This window comes from Anguilla rostrata, chromosome 18, assembly GCF_018555375.3.
Source record: "Anguilla rostrata isolate EN2019 chromosome 18, ASM1855537v3, whole genome shotgun sequence".
In the NCBI taxonomy this organism is placed as follows: Eukaryota; Metazoa; Chordata; class Actinopteri; order Anguilliformes; family Anguillidae; genus Anguilla; species Anguilla rostrata.
The window spans coordinates 26856740-26876394 of record NC_057950.1 but is presented as its reverse complement, the minus strand read 5'-3'; the positions used below and the strand labels follow the sequence as shown (position 1 = coordinate 26876394).

The following is a 19655-nucleotide window of genomic DNA, read 5'->3' as shown; positions in this document are numbered from 1 at the left end:
GAATGTTTCACAGGTATAATGTGTATAGAACAGCATGGGGGCATTTTAATGTTCAATTCCATTTATGGTTTTTATTTAAACATTCATGTCCCAGCAGCCCCTCCTCTTACATGTAGCATGTAGCCCAGATGTCCTTTTATGTACACGAAATATGGGCCACATCCTGTAAGCAGACCCAATGAATCAGATGCACAGAAACTACTGATCAATAAATACTTTACAAAAATAATTGAAATGGGATTTCTTTTCTTACAGCAAAAAAAGGGCCTGGACCAGCAAAAAAATAATAATTATACAAGAAAACGAACAGGCTTGTAGATTATTTCTTTTAAAATGGTGCATGCTAAATAAACAAGCATATAACCTTGCCTAGGAACCTGAATACTGAAGCCAAACAAATGCACCAGGACAAGATCAGACTTTTTGAACTAAAAACAAAACAAAAAAATAACATTGCCTCCCTGACTGTAAGGAACTTGCAGGCAAATCCCAGACTGCTCTGGCTGTTCAATGTGCCATATCCCTTTATGAAAGATGAAATTGAACGACTGTGGCAGCGTTCCCCCGTTGATTGTGTCAGAGAACTGCCCTGGAAACAATGCATTAACATCATCGCAGAACGAGAGCAGATCTGGAACCTTACTGGTAACATCACTCCATTCGACTCTCCTCATATTCCACTATGACATCATCTAAAAGCTCGACAAAGACGAAGCTAACAGTCGCCGTCCAAAAAGGTCCTCGGCGAAGTTTATTTTCCCTTTTGTGCAACACAAATTAAAATGATCCCTCCCTTTGAAGTCCGCCCAATGATTGACATATCAAACGAGTCATTTTCCAAAGAGAAGTTATATAATTAAGTCCGCGTACAGTTTTGCTTTGAATAGCACTGAAAGATTTATGAAATTACAGCATGAAGAGTTGGACAGCGCTTCGTCGTTGTCACTGAAGCCAACAGGAGTTCCCTTTCTGCTGTCGGAGAGAGGAATTCAAATTAAACTGGGCAGCGCGGTGGGGGGGGAGCCTCGGTTTCGCTGTGGAATTCTGGGTAATATCCAAATGAAAGCCGCCCCGGAGCCACGCCGCACCCCTCCTGTTTTGGGCGGGATCGTCTCTGAGGAACGCGGGTGGCTTTGTTCGCCAAGCTCCCCATCCCCACTAATTCAGTCCTCTATCTCCCCCCCCCTCAGAACTCCCTGGCCTCCTCGAACTGCTTGTGGTAGTCCTCGTCCGGGGGGTTGTCGGCGCACTTCCTCCCGTTGTTGGGGGGTCGGGCCTGGTTGTAGCGGCTCCAGTCCCCCTTGCAGATGATCCAGGGCAGGACGTCCACCTTGTAGTGCAGGTCGGCGGAGAACTCGGTGCTGATGAGGTTGGGCGAGCCGGCGCCCTTGCCGCGGGTGACCAGGCGCATGCCGTCGTCGTAGCAGCAGTGCTGCGAGGCCAGCGTGGTGGAGTCCAGGGAGAGCGCCGAGCGGACGCAGTAGCGCGCCGACGGCTTGTAGATCTCCAGCCGCTCCTTGGGGCCGCTGGCATCCTTCCAGCGGAAGTCGCGGCCCGCGGCGGGGTCGCGGAGGTCGGCCGAGCCGTAGGCCACCTCCGTGGGGTAGGAGCAGGGGCAGGAGGGCAGGTCGCTGGCCACCTTCAGCATGTACTTCTTCAGGAACTCGCTCTTGCAGTTCATCCAGCGCTCACAGCTGTCCGTATCTGCGAAGCATTAACATCACCGCCCTCAGGGGAAAGTTTCTTTCTGGGCCAGCACATCATCATATATATCATATATATACATTCGACATTTCACACATATGGTATTATTCCCAATAGAGTTCTCAGTTGCATTGGAGTGACAGGGATTTATGCCACCTCCATTGGAAAGGCAACTAAGGGAAGCCGTTGTTAATTATCCAGATAGCTTTAAGAGCTGAATGGAAGTTTTCTTTGCATCGTGCATCTGAGTTAACAGGGTAAAGGGGCAGAAAGCAGGAGGGAGGCGTGCGTGAGGGTGCTTCTGGGATCGGGCGCAGGGGGAGAGCGGATTCGGACAGCGGAATGCTGCACTGTTCCACCGCCCGGCTTTCATCTTTCCGTCGGAATGTCACACGCTGCGGAACTCCGGAATGTTAAGAGGGCTTCTGGAATGTTTGTGCGGACGCAGATGCCGCGCGCGCGCTTGTGTGTGTGTGTCTCTCTGTTTGACGGTGTAAGAATCAGCTGTCCAGATGACAGATTGACCAGAAGACTGGTTAACTGGAAATGGGTCTGTGTATGTTTAGAGACAAAGGGAGGAGGGGAAGGGGGCGGGGCTCACCAACGCCAAACAGCTCTGTGGCATTGAAGCCGTCTGTTCCAGCGAGGATGCTGACTTCTGTGGCGGCCGTCCTGAAGGCATCTTCGATTCCTATGCAAAAAAAAAAAGAAAAGTAAACTCCAGTCAGGAAAATCTTTGTGCAACAATGAAGAACAGAACAGCAGAGGTGGAGAAGGACATACACTGCCCCTTGGGTATGTTCACAGCAGCAGAGTTTGTGTGCGACACTGGACTAACACGCACGCACGCACGCACTCACTCACTCACTCACTCACTCACTCTCTCTCTCTCTCTCTCTCTCTCTCTCTCTCTCTCTCACTCACTCACTCACTCACTCACTCACTCACTCACTCACTCACTCACACACACACACACACACACACGCGCACACACACAAACCGGACTGACATACATACACAGACACACACACACACACACCTGCGCAGACACACACACACTGGACTGACCTGGGCAGCCTGGCATGTCGCAGGTGCGGGACTCGGTGGCCGTGCAGGCGTACCCACATGACCTGGTCCTCTTCTGGTTGCCGTTGCCACAGGAGACGCTGCACACTGACCAGGAACTCCAGTCCCCATCTCCATCAATGTAATCTGGATGGGAGGGACAGAGAGACAGACAGAAACAGACAGGAGAGAGACAAAGGGAGAGAGAGGAGCAAGAAAGGAGAGAGAGAGTGTGAGTCAACAGGTTGCCAGGTCCAGGCCAGTGGTGATTGGATCTACATGTTGCTGGTACCTCAGGTCGAGGCCAGCCACACCAGAAAATAATCAGCATACCTCTCTAACTGGCTGGCACAAGACTGGGCCCTGTTTGCACATTTACTCTTTCTGAAACCAAGACACACACGCGCACACACACACACACACACAAACCTACAGAAACCCACACATGGAGATAAACAGACACAAAAACCCACGCAAGTTTACAGACAGATAAATGGACAAACACGGCCACACACACCCATCTGACTCTTACATCCACATAAATTCACACTTCTGATTTCCATCCCTGTGAGGATTGCTTTCTGATTCATGCCCTGCATTCCTGTTTGGTGACTGAGGAAACATGAGTCAGTGCTGAGGAAGTTCAAATGACTCACAACTGGATCAGTACTATCATATTCTGGCCCTGGAACTGGAGCAGTACTGTCAGACTCTGGCCCTGAAACTGGAGCAGTCTGTTAGACTCTGGCCCTGGAACTGGAGCAGTACTCTCAGACTCTGGCCCTGAAACTGGAGCAGTACTGTCAGACTCTGAGCCCTGGGACTGGAGTAGTACTGTTAGACTCTGGCCCTGGAACTGGAGCAGTACTGTCAGACTCTGGCCCTGGAACTGGAGCAGTACTGTCAGACTCTGAGCCCTGGAACTGGAGTAGTACTGTTAGACTCTGGCCCTGGAACTGGAGTAGTACTGTTAGACTCTGGCCCTGGGAACTGGAGCAGTACTGTCAGACTCTGGCCCTGGAACTGGAGCAGTCTGTTAGACTCTGGCCCTGGAACTGGAGCAGTACTGTCAGACTCTGAGCCCTGGAACTGGAGTAGTACTGTTAGACTCTGGCCCTGGAACTGGAGCAGTACTGTCAGACTCTGAGCCCTGGAACTGGAGTAGTACTGTCAGACTCTGGCCCTGGAACTGGAGCAGTACTGTCAGACTCTGAGCCCTGGAACTGGAGCAGTACTGTTAGACTCTGGCCCTGGAACTGGAGCAGTACTGTCAGGCTCTGGCCCTGATAGCTTTGTATCTGAATCCTCAGCTGTAGCCTTGCAGTGGGAAACTGGGGCCAGCTTTTATAGCTGAATGTGAAAACATACTGGCCAAAAATCTTCAGGCCCTTTACGGATACATATATAATTTCAGGAAACACTGACTGACTTAATACAGTTCCAAAGCACATTTAATGCATACAGCCGGTTCCATTCACTGCACACTTTCAATTTGATATCATGACATTGTGGCATCAGCATAGTAAGCAAGCACCTGCTGAATTCTGGGACAGCAATTTAGGCTCTGGTCCAGTTCACCACTGTCACCACGTGTAATTACTGCCATGACTATGGACACCAGTTTAAATTCAGCATGTGCCCCAAAATGATTTCAGCTTGCATTACCATCCGAATCCCCATGGGGTCACTGTAGGGACCGGACTGTCGCAATCACCTGGCTAATTATACAATTAGTGATCAAATTATATCCTTATATAAAAGATATCAGATAGGGCCAGTGTGGGTGCACACACCTGATTCTCTTATCAAGGTGCTTAGCAAAGACACTTGAGGTTGATTAGTAGAATAATGTGTGTGCACCCACATTGGCCCTTTCTGGATAAGACTGGAGACCACAGCTCTAAAACATGAAAAGCACCTAATTAAGAAAAATGAACAACTTTTTAAAATTCTGGGATTGCAGTTGAGGTTGGAATGAAAACCAGCATACCCAATGGTCCCCCAGGACCGAGTTTGAGAACCACTGGTTTAGAAAGAATCCGTTACGAGATTTGACATGTGCATAGAGTGCAAATATTCTACATGGAAAAGTATAATCCAAAATGACATGCATTTTTAAATGGGAATGTAAGAAATGGTAGGGATATTCTGCAAAAATAGGTGCCACAGACTCTACTGACTCACATTAAGATAAGGTCAACAGATAAGACAGCCAATTATGTTTTGCAAATTTAATTTGCTCTACCAGGAAAATCAATTACATCTGATTTAAAAGTTATTCTTGCTGACACTGTACCAAATTGAATCAAAGTTTAAACCTTGCATTTTTATTTCATTTGAGTTCATCTGTTTAAGCTGTTTATGTTATTTTTTTTGCCATTTTCTCCCCAATTTAGTCGTTATACCAATTCCCCGTGTGTATCACAGTCCTGGTCGATGCGCTATCCTCTGTCGGTCTGGGGAGGGTGTAGACTACCACATGCCTCCTCCGATACATGTGGAGTCGCCAGCCACTTCTTTTCACCTGACAGCGAGGAGTTTCACTGGGAGAGCGTAACGTGTGCGGAGGTTCATGCTATCTCCCCCAGATCCCCTCCCCACTGAACAGGCATCCCGACCAACCAGTAGGAGTCGCTGATGCAACGATCAGGACTCATACCCTCACCGGATTCCCACCCACAAACACTGCCAATTGTGTTCATAGGAATGTCTGACCAAGCCGGAGGTACCACTGCCGGGGAGTGAACCCGGGTCTCTGTGGTGGTAGGCAAGTGCTTATACCTCTACACTACCCAGACGGCCCAGCTTTCATTTCTTATGAGCCTACCTACCGTAAACCATTTCATTGTTATGATTAATCTTATTCATTACATTACATTACATTATAGGCATTTAGCAGACGCTCTTATCCAGAGCGACGTACAACAAGTATCTGTGCTTGTAATATTGTTGCATATTTTACGTCTACTTCTATTACACTATTTCTGAGCAGGTAATATAGCATTTTTTATGTGTACTTACCATTGTTTGAAATAGAAAAAACCTCCCTGTCAACACTAAAAATGTCCGCTGTGGTTCTATGCACTTAACGCAGCAGGTGACCGTGTGGGAGCATTGCTGCCAATCATCATCAGTGCCTAATTAGTTGATGTAGATTACTGGGGAGGAGAATGTGTTCTTTTTGCAATTTTTTGTTCTTGTTACTCTAAAGCCTCTTTGCGAGAGTTTTCCGTAAAAAGTGCTATACGTATAAAATTTAAGGGATATAAGGGATGACTGAATTGCAGGTGAGAGAATTGCCCTAGATAAACTGGTGTTTTGACTCAGGCCACAATATCAGACAATGACCAACCTACCAACCTACCTTAGGCATCTGGCCTGGGCCAAACCACCACAGCTTAGCCTAGCTTAGCCTAGCCTGGGCCTGAACCCTGAGTCACCGGCTTCAGCACACAGAGGGGGTAATGTGCAATCAGAGCCCAGGGGGTTTATAAGGACCTGGTGCCCAGCTATAATGGCGGCGGTTGTTTCCGTGGGGATAAACCCATGTGATTAAGAGAGGGAAAAGGAATACCATGAGATCGTCTCTGCAGCGTGATCACACATAAGGGGGATGGCTGAGGCTAAAGACCATGCAGGCTAGACAGGCCTGTTTCAGGAAACACACACGCATACACACACACACACACACACACACACACACACACACACACACACACACACACACAAGCTCTTGCCCTTCCCTCTCACTCACCATACTCAGTCTGGGCCTTGCTCGCCCCCCCCGGGGACCCCCTGTGGTCCCAGTCGCCCAGGGGTCTGAGAAAGTTGCTGTCGTCCGTGTTGCCGTCGTAGCGGTAGTCCTGGTCGTCGGGGCGACGGGCGGTGACCGCCCGCTGCCACCAGTTCCTCCAGTTGGGCGATGCCCAGCTGGGCTTGCTCTCCTTGCTCCGCCCCTTCTCTGGCTCCGCCCCCTCCAGCCCATCCACCACCTCGATGGTCACCTGAGGACACAGGAACACCCATCTGACGGGGTGAGCGGACCGGCGTACCCCCTGATCCCCTGAGGACCAGTGTTCAAAGGCCAGGGGTCAGTGACAACCCACATACACCTCTCAACCATCTCTCTCATTTTTTAACTTTCAGCATGTGTTTACACATCACTCGCCACCTTAACCCCGATTTCTGTGGCTTTTACAGATTATTCATTCATGCAGTAGTCAGTTAGCTTAAGTCTTTATCACAGTGAAAAGAGGGTGTGAGAGAGAAAAAAGAGAAATAATTAGAGAAGTTAAGAATGCCACAAAATGTCACCACATTTTTTCATATGATAAATACAGGGTATTGACTGCAATACATTTTTGAAAAACATGGAAAAGCCTGTATGCAGCGTGTGTGTTCTTATTTAGGCAAAAGGGATGTCTGTAAACATGCAAGTCACCTGAATGTTTGGGTTCTGTCCGTTTATGTCGGCCTTGGAGAGGTCGGGGAAGTTGTGGAGGTCCAGCAGGAAGGCCCCCGGCCCGTCCCGCTGCAGGGCTCCGGCGTGGGACTGGGGGTGCGGCTGGGGCAGGGGCTGCTGGGACGCCCGGCGTGGGGTGGCCGGGTGGCGGTCGCCAGGCAACAGCGGGGAGGAGGAGCCACTCTCTGCATTGAGGCTGTTCTGTGGGACGCGAGATGGACGGTTACATCACGTGCGGTTACGTTTCCCTTCTACGGCTCAGGTAAGGCTCAAACTGAACTCTTGGGGTGGCAGCAGAATGTCTCACCTCCATCTCATCATCTGTCTTAAACCTGGGTATCAGAATCCAGTCCTGGGGAGCTGCAGTGTCTGCTGGTATTGGTGTGTTTCAGCACCCATGATTCATTTCAGTCATTGATTGGCTAAAGAGTCCACACACCTTGTTCTCAAGACCTTCTGACTGAAAAAGAAACTACAAATACCTGCAAACATTGCAGCCTAACAGGACTGGAGCTAAACCTGCAGGCACTGTGGCCCTCCAGGACTGGAGTTAAACCTGCAGGCACTGAGGCCCTCCAGGACTGGAGTTAAACCTGCAGACACTGTGGCTCTCCAGGACTGGAGTTAAACCTGCAGATGCCGCGGCTCTCCAGTACTTATGTTTGATACCCCTGATATAACATGGATTCACTCTGACCAGGAATGATGTAAACTCTGACCTCCCTTGGAAAAATAAAACCAAGAGCCCTGCAAAAACCCTTGAGCAGATAAAAGCTATTATGTGTCCTGCTAGAAGGACTAGAAGGACTGCTAGTGTCCACTTAGCAGCACTAGAATAATATTTCAGAAAGACAGGAGTTCAAACGGCTGTGACTGTGACCCCCCCCCAAATCATAAATCTAACCGTGGGTCTCCTGGGACAGGTGGAGCCAAGGGAAACCTGGCTCACGCAGCAGGGGAAGGGGTCAACCCCACATCACATGACCAGGGGGATACTCTATCCCTTAGAGGGGAATCAATAACCACCACTGGTTATGCAATACTCATTTGATCCTCCCCAAACAGTCTCCACTCCTTAATTTACACCAGAATATTGTAGCCAATCCTTCTTCAGATTACTCAATTACCCCCATGAGAGATCCACTGCTCCTGCGCTACTGCAGCCTAATTCACCAGTACGATGTAAGGCATGAACAAAACACTTACTGTGATTCATAATTTAAGCTGCAGCAAAATAAAAGATTCAGGAACAATGAATATATTGTTCTCATGCTTTTTATCTGTCTATCTCCCCTGAGTCATCTTCACTCTCCCGGTTGTTGTTGGAAGAACTAACACCGTTACGTGCAGCTAGCAAGCGGCAGTGCGTTCTGCTTGTAGAGCCACTAGCGTGCTTTACTATTCAACCACAGCAGTTTACGTTATTCCCAACCCGTGGATAAATTTGAGAAGTACCCATAAACTGTGTGTCGATGACCCAACGAGTACAACACATTACGAAACACACAATTTAATTTCAACGATCGCGTTAGCTTGCTCATGCTACCTTGTGCATGGAATATCAGTCATCGGTAATGAAATTTTTTTATCACAAATCATGGTTTCCCATGTTTCTTTTAAGGAAAGTATTCAGGCCTTTGATGCCTGGCCTTAAGCCCTAGCTGTAATGATCCTGCTCCTCAATCCCAGAATCCCACGGGCTTTTCGCACTGACGGCTGAAGCAGCATTGCAGAAACTTGTCACACGACGTTCCCGGCTGACGGCAGTCTGCGAGGGGACGTAAATACATGGCTGAGGACAGACGAGGCGCGCGCTCCCTGTCGTACGTACAGAGAAGCGGCCAATTACACCCCACTTACAGCAGCATCCAAACGCAGACAGCTATGTTCTATACTTACACAGCAGACAGCGAGATCAAAGCACATCATCAGTCTCGCTTTTTCCCCCTTCATTTTCCGTCTGTGTGTGTGTGTGTGTGTGTGTGTGTGTGTGTGCATGCTTTTTTCTGTTTTACCCAAGAACTGAAAGCACGGAATCTCCCCTCTTAAGTGTGATTGCCGGTTGCATACATAGTTTCAACTCGGCCGTGGGCTAGCATAAAGAAAACGTGCTCACGCACAGAAGATAAGACTTATCTGAGACACACAGCTGAACTTCTTCATAGGTGCCAATGGGAACTGGCGTATAAACATACAAAATCAACTTAGACAGTTTTCTTTTAAAAAAGGCCCATATTCAATCTGCCTGCAATTCCGTAACATTGTTTGGAATACCCATATTCTGTCTTTAAAGCAATACTGACATTGCTCAGTCCCACAGCATTCCTGTAAATTATGAATATTCTAACCAATGGAGGCACTTAAAGCGTAGGCCACTTGTAATTTTAGATGGCAAATTGCTTGTCATACATCACAGCACTCAAAAGCTGTAAAGGAAAATGGCTACATTTAAAATGTACACATATGAAATGTGCGCGTATGATAAATTAAACGAGGCGATCTTTTATGACCTAAGGGCCAACAGGCACAGAGAGCCCTTTTGATTTAGGTCGGCAACTGCGGCAGGAACTTTGATCCCGACGGATGGTAGTCATTTTAGAAGAGGTGACCTCTGCACCTCTTCTGACTGTACGTGGGGTGTGCCTGAGTCATGGAGACATCTACGGAGACAGGTCTCCGATCTGCATGCAATAAAGCTTCCTCTTCGGGTTGCTCCTCCATTAACCCTAAGGTCTACTGTTCAGAGCCGCGAGGGCTACGCTAGGCTAAATTCAAAAACCTGAACTGACAGAGGCTAAAAATGGGGGTAATCTTTGGTATTATATATATATACATTCAGTGACCATGTATTAGGTACACCTATCTAGTACTGGGTAAGACCCCTTCTGCCTGAATTCTTCACAGCATGGATTCAACAACGTGCTGGAACCATTCCTTAGGGATTTTGGTACATGCTGACTCCATAGTACCACACAGTTCCTGCAGTTTTTTTTTGGTGAAACATTCATGCTGCAAACCCCCCATTCCACCTCATTCCTATATGTATATATAGTTTCCACTTTAATCGGCACAAAAAACAGCCTTTTGAAAAATTAGATAATACATCACAAACTGTTCACATCCGTGAGCTTCCAGTAACTGAACAGAAGGGGGAAAACAGATACATCTTATAAAAGGAGACACCGTATGTTTTTGCATAGTTTCCACATGAATCCACAGGCATCCTTCATAACCCCGCTCTTTCGTTCGGCTTTATATTACATTTACGTACGGGAATGCAAACTTTGCCCTTCGCCTCCCGTTTGATCTTCTTCATAAACCGTCTGAACTCATCCTTCACACTTTCTCATGTCTTATGGGGGGGGGGGGGGGTTGTGGAAATTCTACAGCTGTGCGTTGGGTTTCAAAGTTAAGAGCTGGCAGTCTCCACGGACGCCTAAAGTCGGTCACCTGTTAGATGGGCTCCTGTTTATGGGATTCCACCACGCAGGCCGTTCAGATCTACCTCTGCATTGAGGGACAGCTGCCACATCCAGCTGACTAAAAACCTAGTTTGCCCCCAGCCCCCTTTACGTAAAGTAGGCTAGGGTAACAGTAGGCTAGCCATAGGGTGTGTGGCAGTCAGGCTGCAGTTCCCTAGTGAGACCCATGCACTGGTTCACTGCCCATAAGCCCCCCCCCCCCCCCTCCTCCAGTTTAGCACTTCAGTTGATCCTCACCGTTAGTTTTCCAGTTTTGAGTATATTGCACGTAGGGCTGGGCTATAATACCGTACTTCCACAATAATTATCGAATGCAATAAAGGTCATCGCCACTATGTGGTGTATCGCTTTTTAGTCTTTTTATCTTTCTAGTTCTACTCCAAACTTCAGAGGCTGTGTGAAATGCTTCCAAGAAAGAAGAAAAGAAACATCATCACTGTTATTTGTTGGGTGTTGATAAGACAGCCACTCAGCAGCAAGCTTGTACAGCCTGTATATGATCATGTGATGTATTTTTGTCAAGCACAAGGAAGCTGCACAGCTTTGCTGCTGATTGGCTGTTTTGTCAACATCCAATAGATAAGTGGTGTCTTTTCGTTTGAAGCACTTCATGCAGCCCCTGACGTTTGCACATTGACTCCTGCATCAGGTACAATTAAAAAAGGACAAAAAGAATGATCTTTATTGGTTTCGACAATTATCCTTGCAGCATATTGCCCAGCCTTAATTGCACGTTTCCAGTATCTAGTCGTTATTTGATTTTTCTCTTGGATCAAAAAAAACAAAACAACTGCGCCTGGTCATGGTCACGTGTGTTCACTTATAGATGATACATCCCTTCACTTCTGTAGATTCTTCTTCCTCTCATAAACGTGCTGCCCCTGGAGGAGCGCTTCATTACGGAAACGAGCACAGCACTCGGCGCTATTAATCTTAGCCTGAAGTCCTCACATTCTTCAGTTTCCAATAAATTACCAGTCAGGGTCCAATCAGCTGCCTGTACCTCTTCCCTCTCCTCATCAGCGGCTCAATTAAAAGGAAATTTTACGACAACGAACATTTTCTTTTTTCAAGGCATGGAAACAGAGGGTAATGACATGCAAATAGACCAAGGGGGGGGGGTGTTGTGAATAAAGAATAAGGCATTTCACGGTCAGTCCCTGATTAGCTGACTCCCCACTGATGCCTCCCCTGAAGAATGCTTCTTAATTTGGGAGATCAAAGGTAACATGCCATTCTTCAACTCATCCTGTTCCACCGGGCCTCCCAAGGGCCTCCTTAAAAACCATGAATGAACACTCACCCCTCCCCTCCTCCCCTTCCTGCTTTCAGTCTTTCTCACTCGCTGCCTCACTTCCTCCCTCCTTTCATCAGTAGTAATTAACTAGCGTCCTTAGTTGTCGTCACCCACTACTTGAATTAAACGCAAGGAAAAAATCAGCTTGTCCTAGCGTTGAGAAAATCAGAAAATGTACCACCCATATCATGTGTGTGTGTGTGTGTGCCAATCCACATACAAAGGATTCATCTTCCAATGCTCATCTTGAAGTTAGCAGCAGCGAGCACCTCTCTCTCTGGCTTCACAAGGATGCGATACATCTTCTCGTGGTGCTGAAGGAACCCTCTCTTCCACATCGACGGGTCTTGTTAAATGCACTGGTTTGAAAGTCACACAAAAAGCGCAGATGCTTTTTGAAGGAAGGCTTTTTGTTCCGAGCTTCCTCTGGGAACCGTCTTTCTTCACAAAACACAAACCTCTTAACCGATTGCAGCCATTTCTCGACTTTACCTGGCAGTGACCACGTCTCCGAGGGCGGGGGCGGGGGGGGAGACTGCGCACCCTCCCCACCTTGGCTGTACTCTGAACACCAGGAGTCGTCTGAGAGGGCCTCTTTCTCCCGGGGGTGTGGAGGCAGCTTCCCGCTGCTTCAGACTAACACACCCCCCCCCCCCCATAAATCACCACCGCTCGACCGGGGGGGCTCTCAAAGGGACGTGCTGTACAGCGTCCTCTGCGGCTCTGACCCGCCGTTTCTTCCTAAGTCCTCTGCTCTCTGCTCATTCCGCACGCACATATCCTCAGACGCATTAACTGCGCCAAGCGGCCAAAAGCAGGCTGCGTTTCTGAAGCTCGCTTCCTTGTGTTGTCGACAGACGTTGCTCAGTAGCGCCAGTGCGGTTGGCTCCAGTATAGGTGTTTCAGCCACCCGTTTTAATGAAAGTCCATGCACACAAGTAATCTGAGACTAAACAACAGCTACACGTCACCATATTTCACATCCTTGAAAGTCCAGGAAGACATACTTCCAGTAGCCAGCATATCCGGGCGAAACCAGCAACACCCACATATCAGCTTTCATTTTTATCTTTTCACGCCATCAAACCCTCACAGGCACAGACACTTCAATGGCGCACTAAGAATACTTTTTTTTAAAACCAGCAGCAGCAGGTATCTAAGAAACCTCACAAAAAGCCAGCTGATCCTAGGCCCCTTTTAACCCTAAATCCTGGATCTGGAAGTTCTCGGTGCGCACGTGCGTGTGTGTGTGTGTGCTACTGTCGCACAGGGCATGGAGAGGCCGTTTTAGCGCCATCTGGCTCAGAGTCATGCGAGCCGGCTGGGCTTCCCTCTGGCCCAGCAGTCTGCGGAAGGACTACAGTCCCCAGTGGCCTGTGATCTCAGAGCAGGTGATTGGACGGTGCCGGTTTTTAGAGCGGCTGCTATCAGCCCTGCTCCCGCTGTGTGTTGCCCCAGGGCGTGTCCCTCGCCTCCAGGCTCACACCGGGTGTCACAAGCGCACCCAGATGACAGGTTGATGCCGGCAGTGAGTGTCGCCCAGCAACAGGCAGAATAAGAAAACGGCCAAAACACAGAGAGAGAGGGGAAGAGAGAATAATGAGGATGACAACGGTGATCTTTACCACTGAGATTCAGCATAGCATGTTTTGTTGCCACTGCATTAATTTTGGCATGCTTTTTCATGACAGATCCCAGTAAGAAAACAACATACAGTATGTCATGGTACTGTTGCACCAGGAGATATATGCAGTGCTCTTCTTTGTGGCAAAAGTAACTTAAGAGGCTTATTATTGTTGGACATAAAATGTGGAGGGGTGGCTGATGAAAAGATGAGGAGCTATCTGCGTTGCCATCTGTGGGTCTATGTCCACCCCTGGTGTAGTTCACCTCTCTGACACCCCCTACAGCTCAAGGATGGTTCTGTGAGCTAAATATCTCCCCAGCCCTGGTCCCAGAGAGCCACAAGGGCTGATGTCTTCCTTAAATCTCTCTTGCTCTGGCCCATTCCAGCCCAGTCATAGCCACAGCCAGTCCCAGCCCAGTCATGTCCACAGCCAGTCCCAGCCCAGTCATGTCCACAGCCAGTCCCAGCCCAGTCATGTCAACAGCCAGTCATAGCCACAGCCAGTCCCCACCCAGTCATATCTACTGCCAGTCCCAGCCCAGTCATATCTACTGCCAGTCCCCACCCAGTCATATCTACTGCCAGTCCCCACCCAGTCATATCTACTGCCAGTCCCAGCCCAGTCATATCTACAGCCAGTCCCAGCCCAGTCATATCCACAGCCAGTCCCCGTCCAGTCATATCCACAGCCAGTCCCCGCCCAGTCATATCCACAGCCAGTCCCAGCCCAGTCATGTCCACAGCCAGTCCCAGCCCAGTCATGTCAACAGCCAGTCATAGCCACAGCCAGTCCCCACCCAGTCATATCTACTGCCAGTCCCAGCCCAGTCATATCTACTGCCAGTCCCCACCCAGTCATATCTACTGCCAGTCCCCACCCAGTCATATCTACTGCCAGTCCCAGCCCAGTCATATCTACAGCCAGTCCCAGCCCAGTCATATCCACAGCCAGTCCCCGTCCAGTCATATCCACAGCCAGTCCCAGCCCAGTCATATCTACAGCCAGTCCCAGCCAGTCATAGCCACAGCCAGTCCCCGCCCAGTCATATCCACAGCCAGTCCCAGCCCAGTCATATCCACAGCCAGTCCCAGCCCAGTCATATCCACAGCCAGTCCCAGCCCAGTCATATCCACAGCCAGTCCCCGTCCAGTCATATCACAGCCAGTCCCCATCCAGTCATATCACAGCCAGTCCCCGCCCAGTCATATCTACAGCCAGTCTCAGCCCAGTCAACACAGAAACGCAAAAAAAAACTCTAGTTAATGGCATGGAGACATTCACAAAAAATGGCAGATTATTAGAAGTAACAAGGATCTATTTTTCCTGTGTCTATAGGCAATGGAAAAACAGACCCGTTGCCAATTATAAAAAAAATTATTTTTGGGGGGAATATTTATCCCTGATTTATTTTAAACCAAACTAATATTTTATTTGGAAAGGTTAGGCTATATTTACATACAATGAGATAGACAACACTTTGCTAAACACAAAGCACAGCATAATTTTATAGCAATAAATGTATTTGAATAGCATGCTTTCTGACGTGTGGTTAGCATGTGCTGCCTACATATCCTACATCCATCAATGCTGGTGTCTGTGATGCCAAATGTATTCTTCTTTTAGATGAAAAAAAAACTCCTTACAGTCAGTGATGTTTGAATCCATCTAAAGCGGTACCCAAAATGCATTGCACTGTTGACATGCTGGTATTTGGCATGCCCTGTGTTGCTAGAGGCCAGCAGAGTAAAATGCCAAAGCAACCTGAGCCTCTGCCCGCCCCCTCAGATCTACCCCCGTCAAACACGGCTCAGCTCAAATGTGCCCGTGCACAATTCAGACGCAAGCAACCAGATTCAAGGGACGTGTTCACTGCGTAATCGATTGCCTTTACTGGTCTGTTAAGCGCTGAGTAACAGTGAAAACTAGCCTCTTCGCTAACATCTTTCAATACAATACGCTATTTACACCCACTGCTTGCTCCCGTCTGCTGTTTTGACTCAGGTGATATTCACATATGGAAATACGGGGCTGTCTCTGGAAGTTCAAAGGCCAACACCCAAGATGTTAATTCTCACCTCTCGCTGCTCATGGGCAATACGCAATTCACTGCACTTCGCTTGCCTGACTGGTCAGAACTACACACTTTCCCGTCAAATCATTCCTAAGAGGTGACTAAAATGCCGTTGCGTTTTTCTTATTACCATTGCAGCTGCCTTCCAATGAAAACGTGCCTGTCTACTCCCGTGTGGTCAGGGCCGGCCTTGGTATTTTAACACAAGTCACCGATTAAGCAACAGTACTTTGATTGTCCTCTGTCCATCACCATCAGTATCACTCGTTATTGCAACAACGACATGCATGAGCTCACAACGATTCACAACTGAAATTCGTTGATATATTAACAACTGTTTTTTTCAGTGAACATACAACGATGAATACGAAATGCAACTTTTAACAAACACCGCCCCCAGTGATAGATTTGTGAACACTTTGCTGGCGTTTTTCCAAAGCCTCTTCTAGTTCAGTCTTTTGCGTCACCGTTACTGTAAACGTTCTAGCCAAACCTTAAACCTTGCCTCCTTTTGAGATTGAGATATTTCTGCGCAACTGTTTGTTCATCCTCTTTACTGTTGTGTTTTTTCAGTAATGGATTCCCTTGTCTAACCCCATAATACCCGCCACGAGTTTCCCTATGTGCGGCGCCCGTATTTGAGGGTCTCTACAAGCCCGTTTTTCCGGCATATGGTTCTATTTTTCATTTTCAAAGACCACAATCGAATTTCAGAGATTTCCTCGACATCAAACAGCACCACCCGATAAGCCATTTGACGCTTTGAAATGCCCATGTCTTTCACTACTTAAAATTGTTTTGGCACAGAAATGACATAATGTGGCTAGCCTACTGTCTAACAAACCATTTTTCAACTTGGTGCCCTACATAATATCCTACTCATTAGTGTAGCAATAAAATAATAGCCTATTATTAGTAGCCTGAAACAAAGTCAGACATTGTAGGTTTTAAAACACCACGCGCATCTAGTTGCACCCACCCACGTGTGCCAACGAATTGTGAAACTGATAGGCTATTAAAGCATGTTTAGACCAGTGTCAATTTACGGAAAATCACTTCCCACAGAACTGTAACATGACGGTGCTTTAACTTCTGCGAACGACTGTGCTCTCATAGGCTATTGTGCTCTTGATGGAAGTCCGACCTTGGCAGAATTCCCAGAAAAAAACTTTTAACCTTCCTGAAGGTACGCAGGCACCAACCTTCGAATTTACCTCTGATCATTAAGAGAGCGGTGCGCCAAAATTAAGGCAAACAAAGGTGTCAACTCGGCACAATATCTTAAAATATAAAATATGGACTATATATATATATATATATATATATATATATATATATATATGTATATGTGTGTGTGTGTGTGTGAGAGGATCTTGTAGCCAATGTTGCACCAAGCGACAGATGGCTAGCTGTTCATTACAGTGTATATATAAATATATAACATAATAATTTATATAACATAAAGTGTGCTAAAAAAAGAATAGGTAAAATTTATCAAAACCTTCACCTACTGTTCGACGAGTAAGCTGGGCCTACATGAAATTGTGACAGTTCAGTAAATCAACATTTAATTATATCTGAAATCTTCAGATTGACGTACATTGATGTGAAAAGCAACACGCATATGCCATGCAATTTTGATTTTAAAAATAGCCTAAACACCAAACCTACCTCTGGGAGCAGCGTGCTTTGATCTCGGTTCAAAGTCCCATTTCCAGAATGCAGCGGACTGCTCCGTAACACCGTAATGTGCAAAGTCAGGAGAAGTAGTCCCAATAGCAATAGAAACTCTGCTGCTAGCCGAACCATTCTTTTCACCCGACCGGTTTTGGGACCCTGCGCTGGAACAGGGGTTCCACTACTGCCTCCTCCCGCTGCAGATACTCCGATCTCCGGATCCGCCGCGGACGAGGAGCCGCAACACCACTGCGGAGCCACTTCGGGGTTCGAAATGACAAAATTAAGGGGAAAAATCTCAGGAAATTGAATAAACACTACTTTAATTTGGGTCTTAAAATCTGCAACCAAGTCCGTGTGCAGAGATGACGACGCTCCTTAATCTGGTTTTTGGCTTGCATGTGCTCCAATTTAGGATATAATATTAATTATGTGAAACAGGCTGTTTACCACAAATGTTTAAAAAATATATATAAATAGGCTATCCAGGTAGTGTCACGGTGCCTTTAGATCCATTGACATTCCAGTAGTCGAGACTACTCAGATTCTAAAGTGCTAATAATCGTTATTCAGGCCAATTTATCAATATTGATAGTGGAGTAGAAGACTCCGTGTCCTAGACTTCTATACAGCGGCTGGCGCTGCCGAACAGCACGTGAAGAGGCAGTTATATGAACAGCAATAAATGACGGATGACAGGTTCACCAGGCGAAGTTTGTTCTTTGATAGAGTCCAGGTAAATTTCACATTCACTCGATCCAGAGCCTCACTGTTGCACTCCTGTTCAGCTTGTAATTTTGCCACATTGCTCTTCTGCTTCATCCAACGACTTTCTCTTAACGTGGAAGTTCCATGTTTACCTATCTTTGCTCTCTGTTGACATGGCAGGCTAGATTTGGACTCATTGTAGATGTCTTTATATTTACCGTGCACCGCTTTATCAATAGTTTAGGCTACTTCTCCAGTTTAACCCTTTTTTCAAGCCAGTTTTTTATTTTTATTATTTTTTTTAAAAACACCTTTATATAGTCCAGTTTTTGGGAGTTTCTCCAATAACGCACCATAGAGTCCCGACAATTGTCCAGTTCGTTCGTGCAGAGAAGTTCAGTCCTGTCTGGCTGTTCGTGTGCTCTCCAAGTTTGCACAGTTGCAAAGCGCGCTTCTTTGCGTGCAAGTAAACGGCTCTTCTCAGTCACACACGCGCTGTTTGTGTCGTACGAGTTCTCTCTAATGTTTTTTATACTCCCCTCCGCTGGTTTGCTGTCAAGTCCCCCTCCCCCCGTTTTTAACCCTTCAAGAACCGTTTCGAGCGCCTGTGCCGATTGTAGGAATCATCAGACACAGTCATCAGGCATTTCAAGTAGGCCAAACAATGTAGTAATGTGCCGGGTTTTAATTCTCAAATCTGTTGTTTGTGTCCATTTGTGCACTGCCTTTTTAATTAAGAGTGTACTGACGTATTTACAATTGAAATCAAAATTACTGTTGGATAAAAAAAATATGTGCGTGAAGAGAAATGTGCGTGAAAAAACTAAAACAAACCAGGAGACCTTTGAAATGCAATCGGTAATGACACCCTGCGTTTCAGACATGTTATTTTGAAAGGGTCTGTGCTTGGCAAACTTTTCCCCCTCAGGGTGTAAAGACTGTTAACCTGTTGCATGTTGCTCACTGCCACCGCCAAGTGCCTAAGGAGTCCGTTTAAAAGCGCGAGCTCGTTTGCATTTGTAGATTTCACTTGTCCTGCTTCAGACGGTTAAATGACAAGGAATGCATAGTTCAACACCTCTCGCAAACAAACGGCGCTCTAGGTTTGAACACCTTTAAAAAAAAACTTTATCGTGGGTTTCAAAGGATGACTTGTAGTGTCAGGTTAAATGCCTTGACGAGGAGTTCTTTTTAGAGCCACTTTGTTCTGCTTGTGCTTTTGAACAAATGGTGGTTTATTTTGGTCTTCATTCTTAATTTTTTGTTAGTATTCTTTCATTCCATTCAATGGTTCACTTTTTACAAGGTGTCATTTGCCAGAAGTTATGGAAACAAGCAAATATAAGACTTCTAAATGGTAAAACTCACTCTCAAGTGAGGTATTCAATAATAATTCCGTCTGTACGTCTGACGTCGGATACTGACAGAGTTGAAAAGTGATGTTTTTAGCTTAATATACATTTTTATTTTCAAGAGTAAGCATCACACTTTTACTGAATTATATACTGTAGGTCGAGCAAGAAAGGACTGCATAATCTTTTGTTAAAGGGATGTGGCGTTG

General features: G+C 46.9%; 1 protein-coding gene across 1 annotated transcript; it reads right to left on the bottom strand.

Moving 5' to 3' along the window:
* On the bottom strand, positions 1-18760 carry ism1 (isthmin 1). The gene is made up of 6 exons (XM_064317460.1): positions 17381-18760; positions 7211-7432; positions 6524-6773; positions 2773-2916; positions 2306-2395; positions 1-1704 (listed from the first exon to the last, which is right to left on the bottom strand). The coding sequence occupies exons 1-6, from the start codon at positions 17516-17518 to the stop codon at positions 1187-1189; spliced, it is 1362 nt and encodes a 453-aa protein (XP_064173530.1). The 5' UTR covers positions 17519-18760; the 3' UTR covers positions 1-1186.
* Positions 18761-19655: the final 895 nt, after the last annotated feature.

Bases quoted from the DNA above. Each gene is read 5' to 3' on its own strand.
- ism1 (XM_064317460.1), bottom strand. From the start codon at position 17,518: ATGGTTCGGCTAGCAGCAGAGTTTCTATTGCTATTGGGACTACTTCTC. The intron at 2,917-6,523 runs GTGAGTGAGAGG...CCTCCCATCCAG, and splicing joins CAAGGCCCAGACTGAGTATG to ATTACATTGATGGAGATGGG. The intron at 2,396-2,772 runs GTCAGTCCAGTG...TTTTTTGCATAG, and splicing joins CGACATGCCAGGCTGCCCAG to GAATCGAAGATGCCTTCAGG.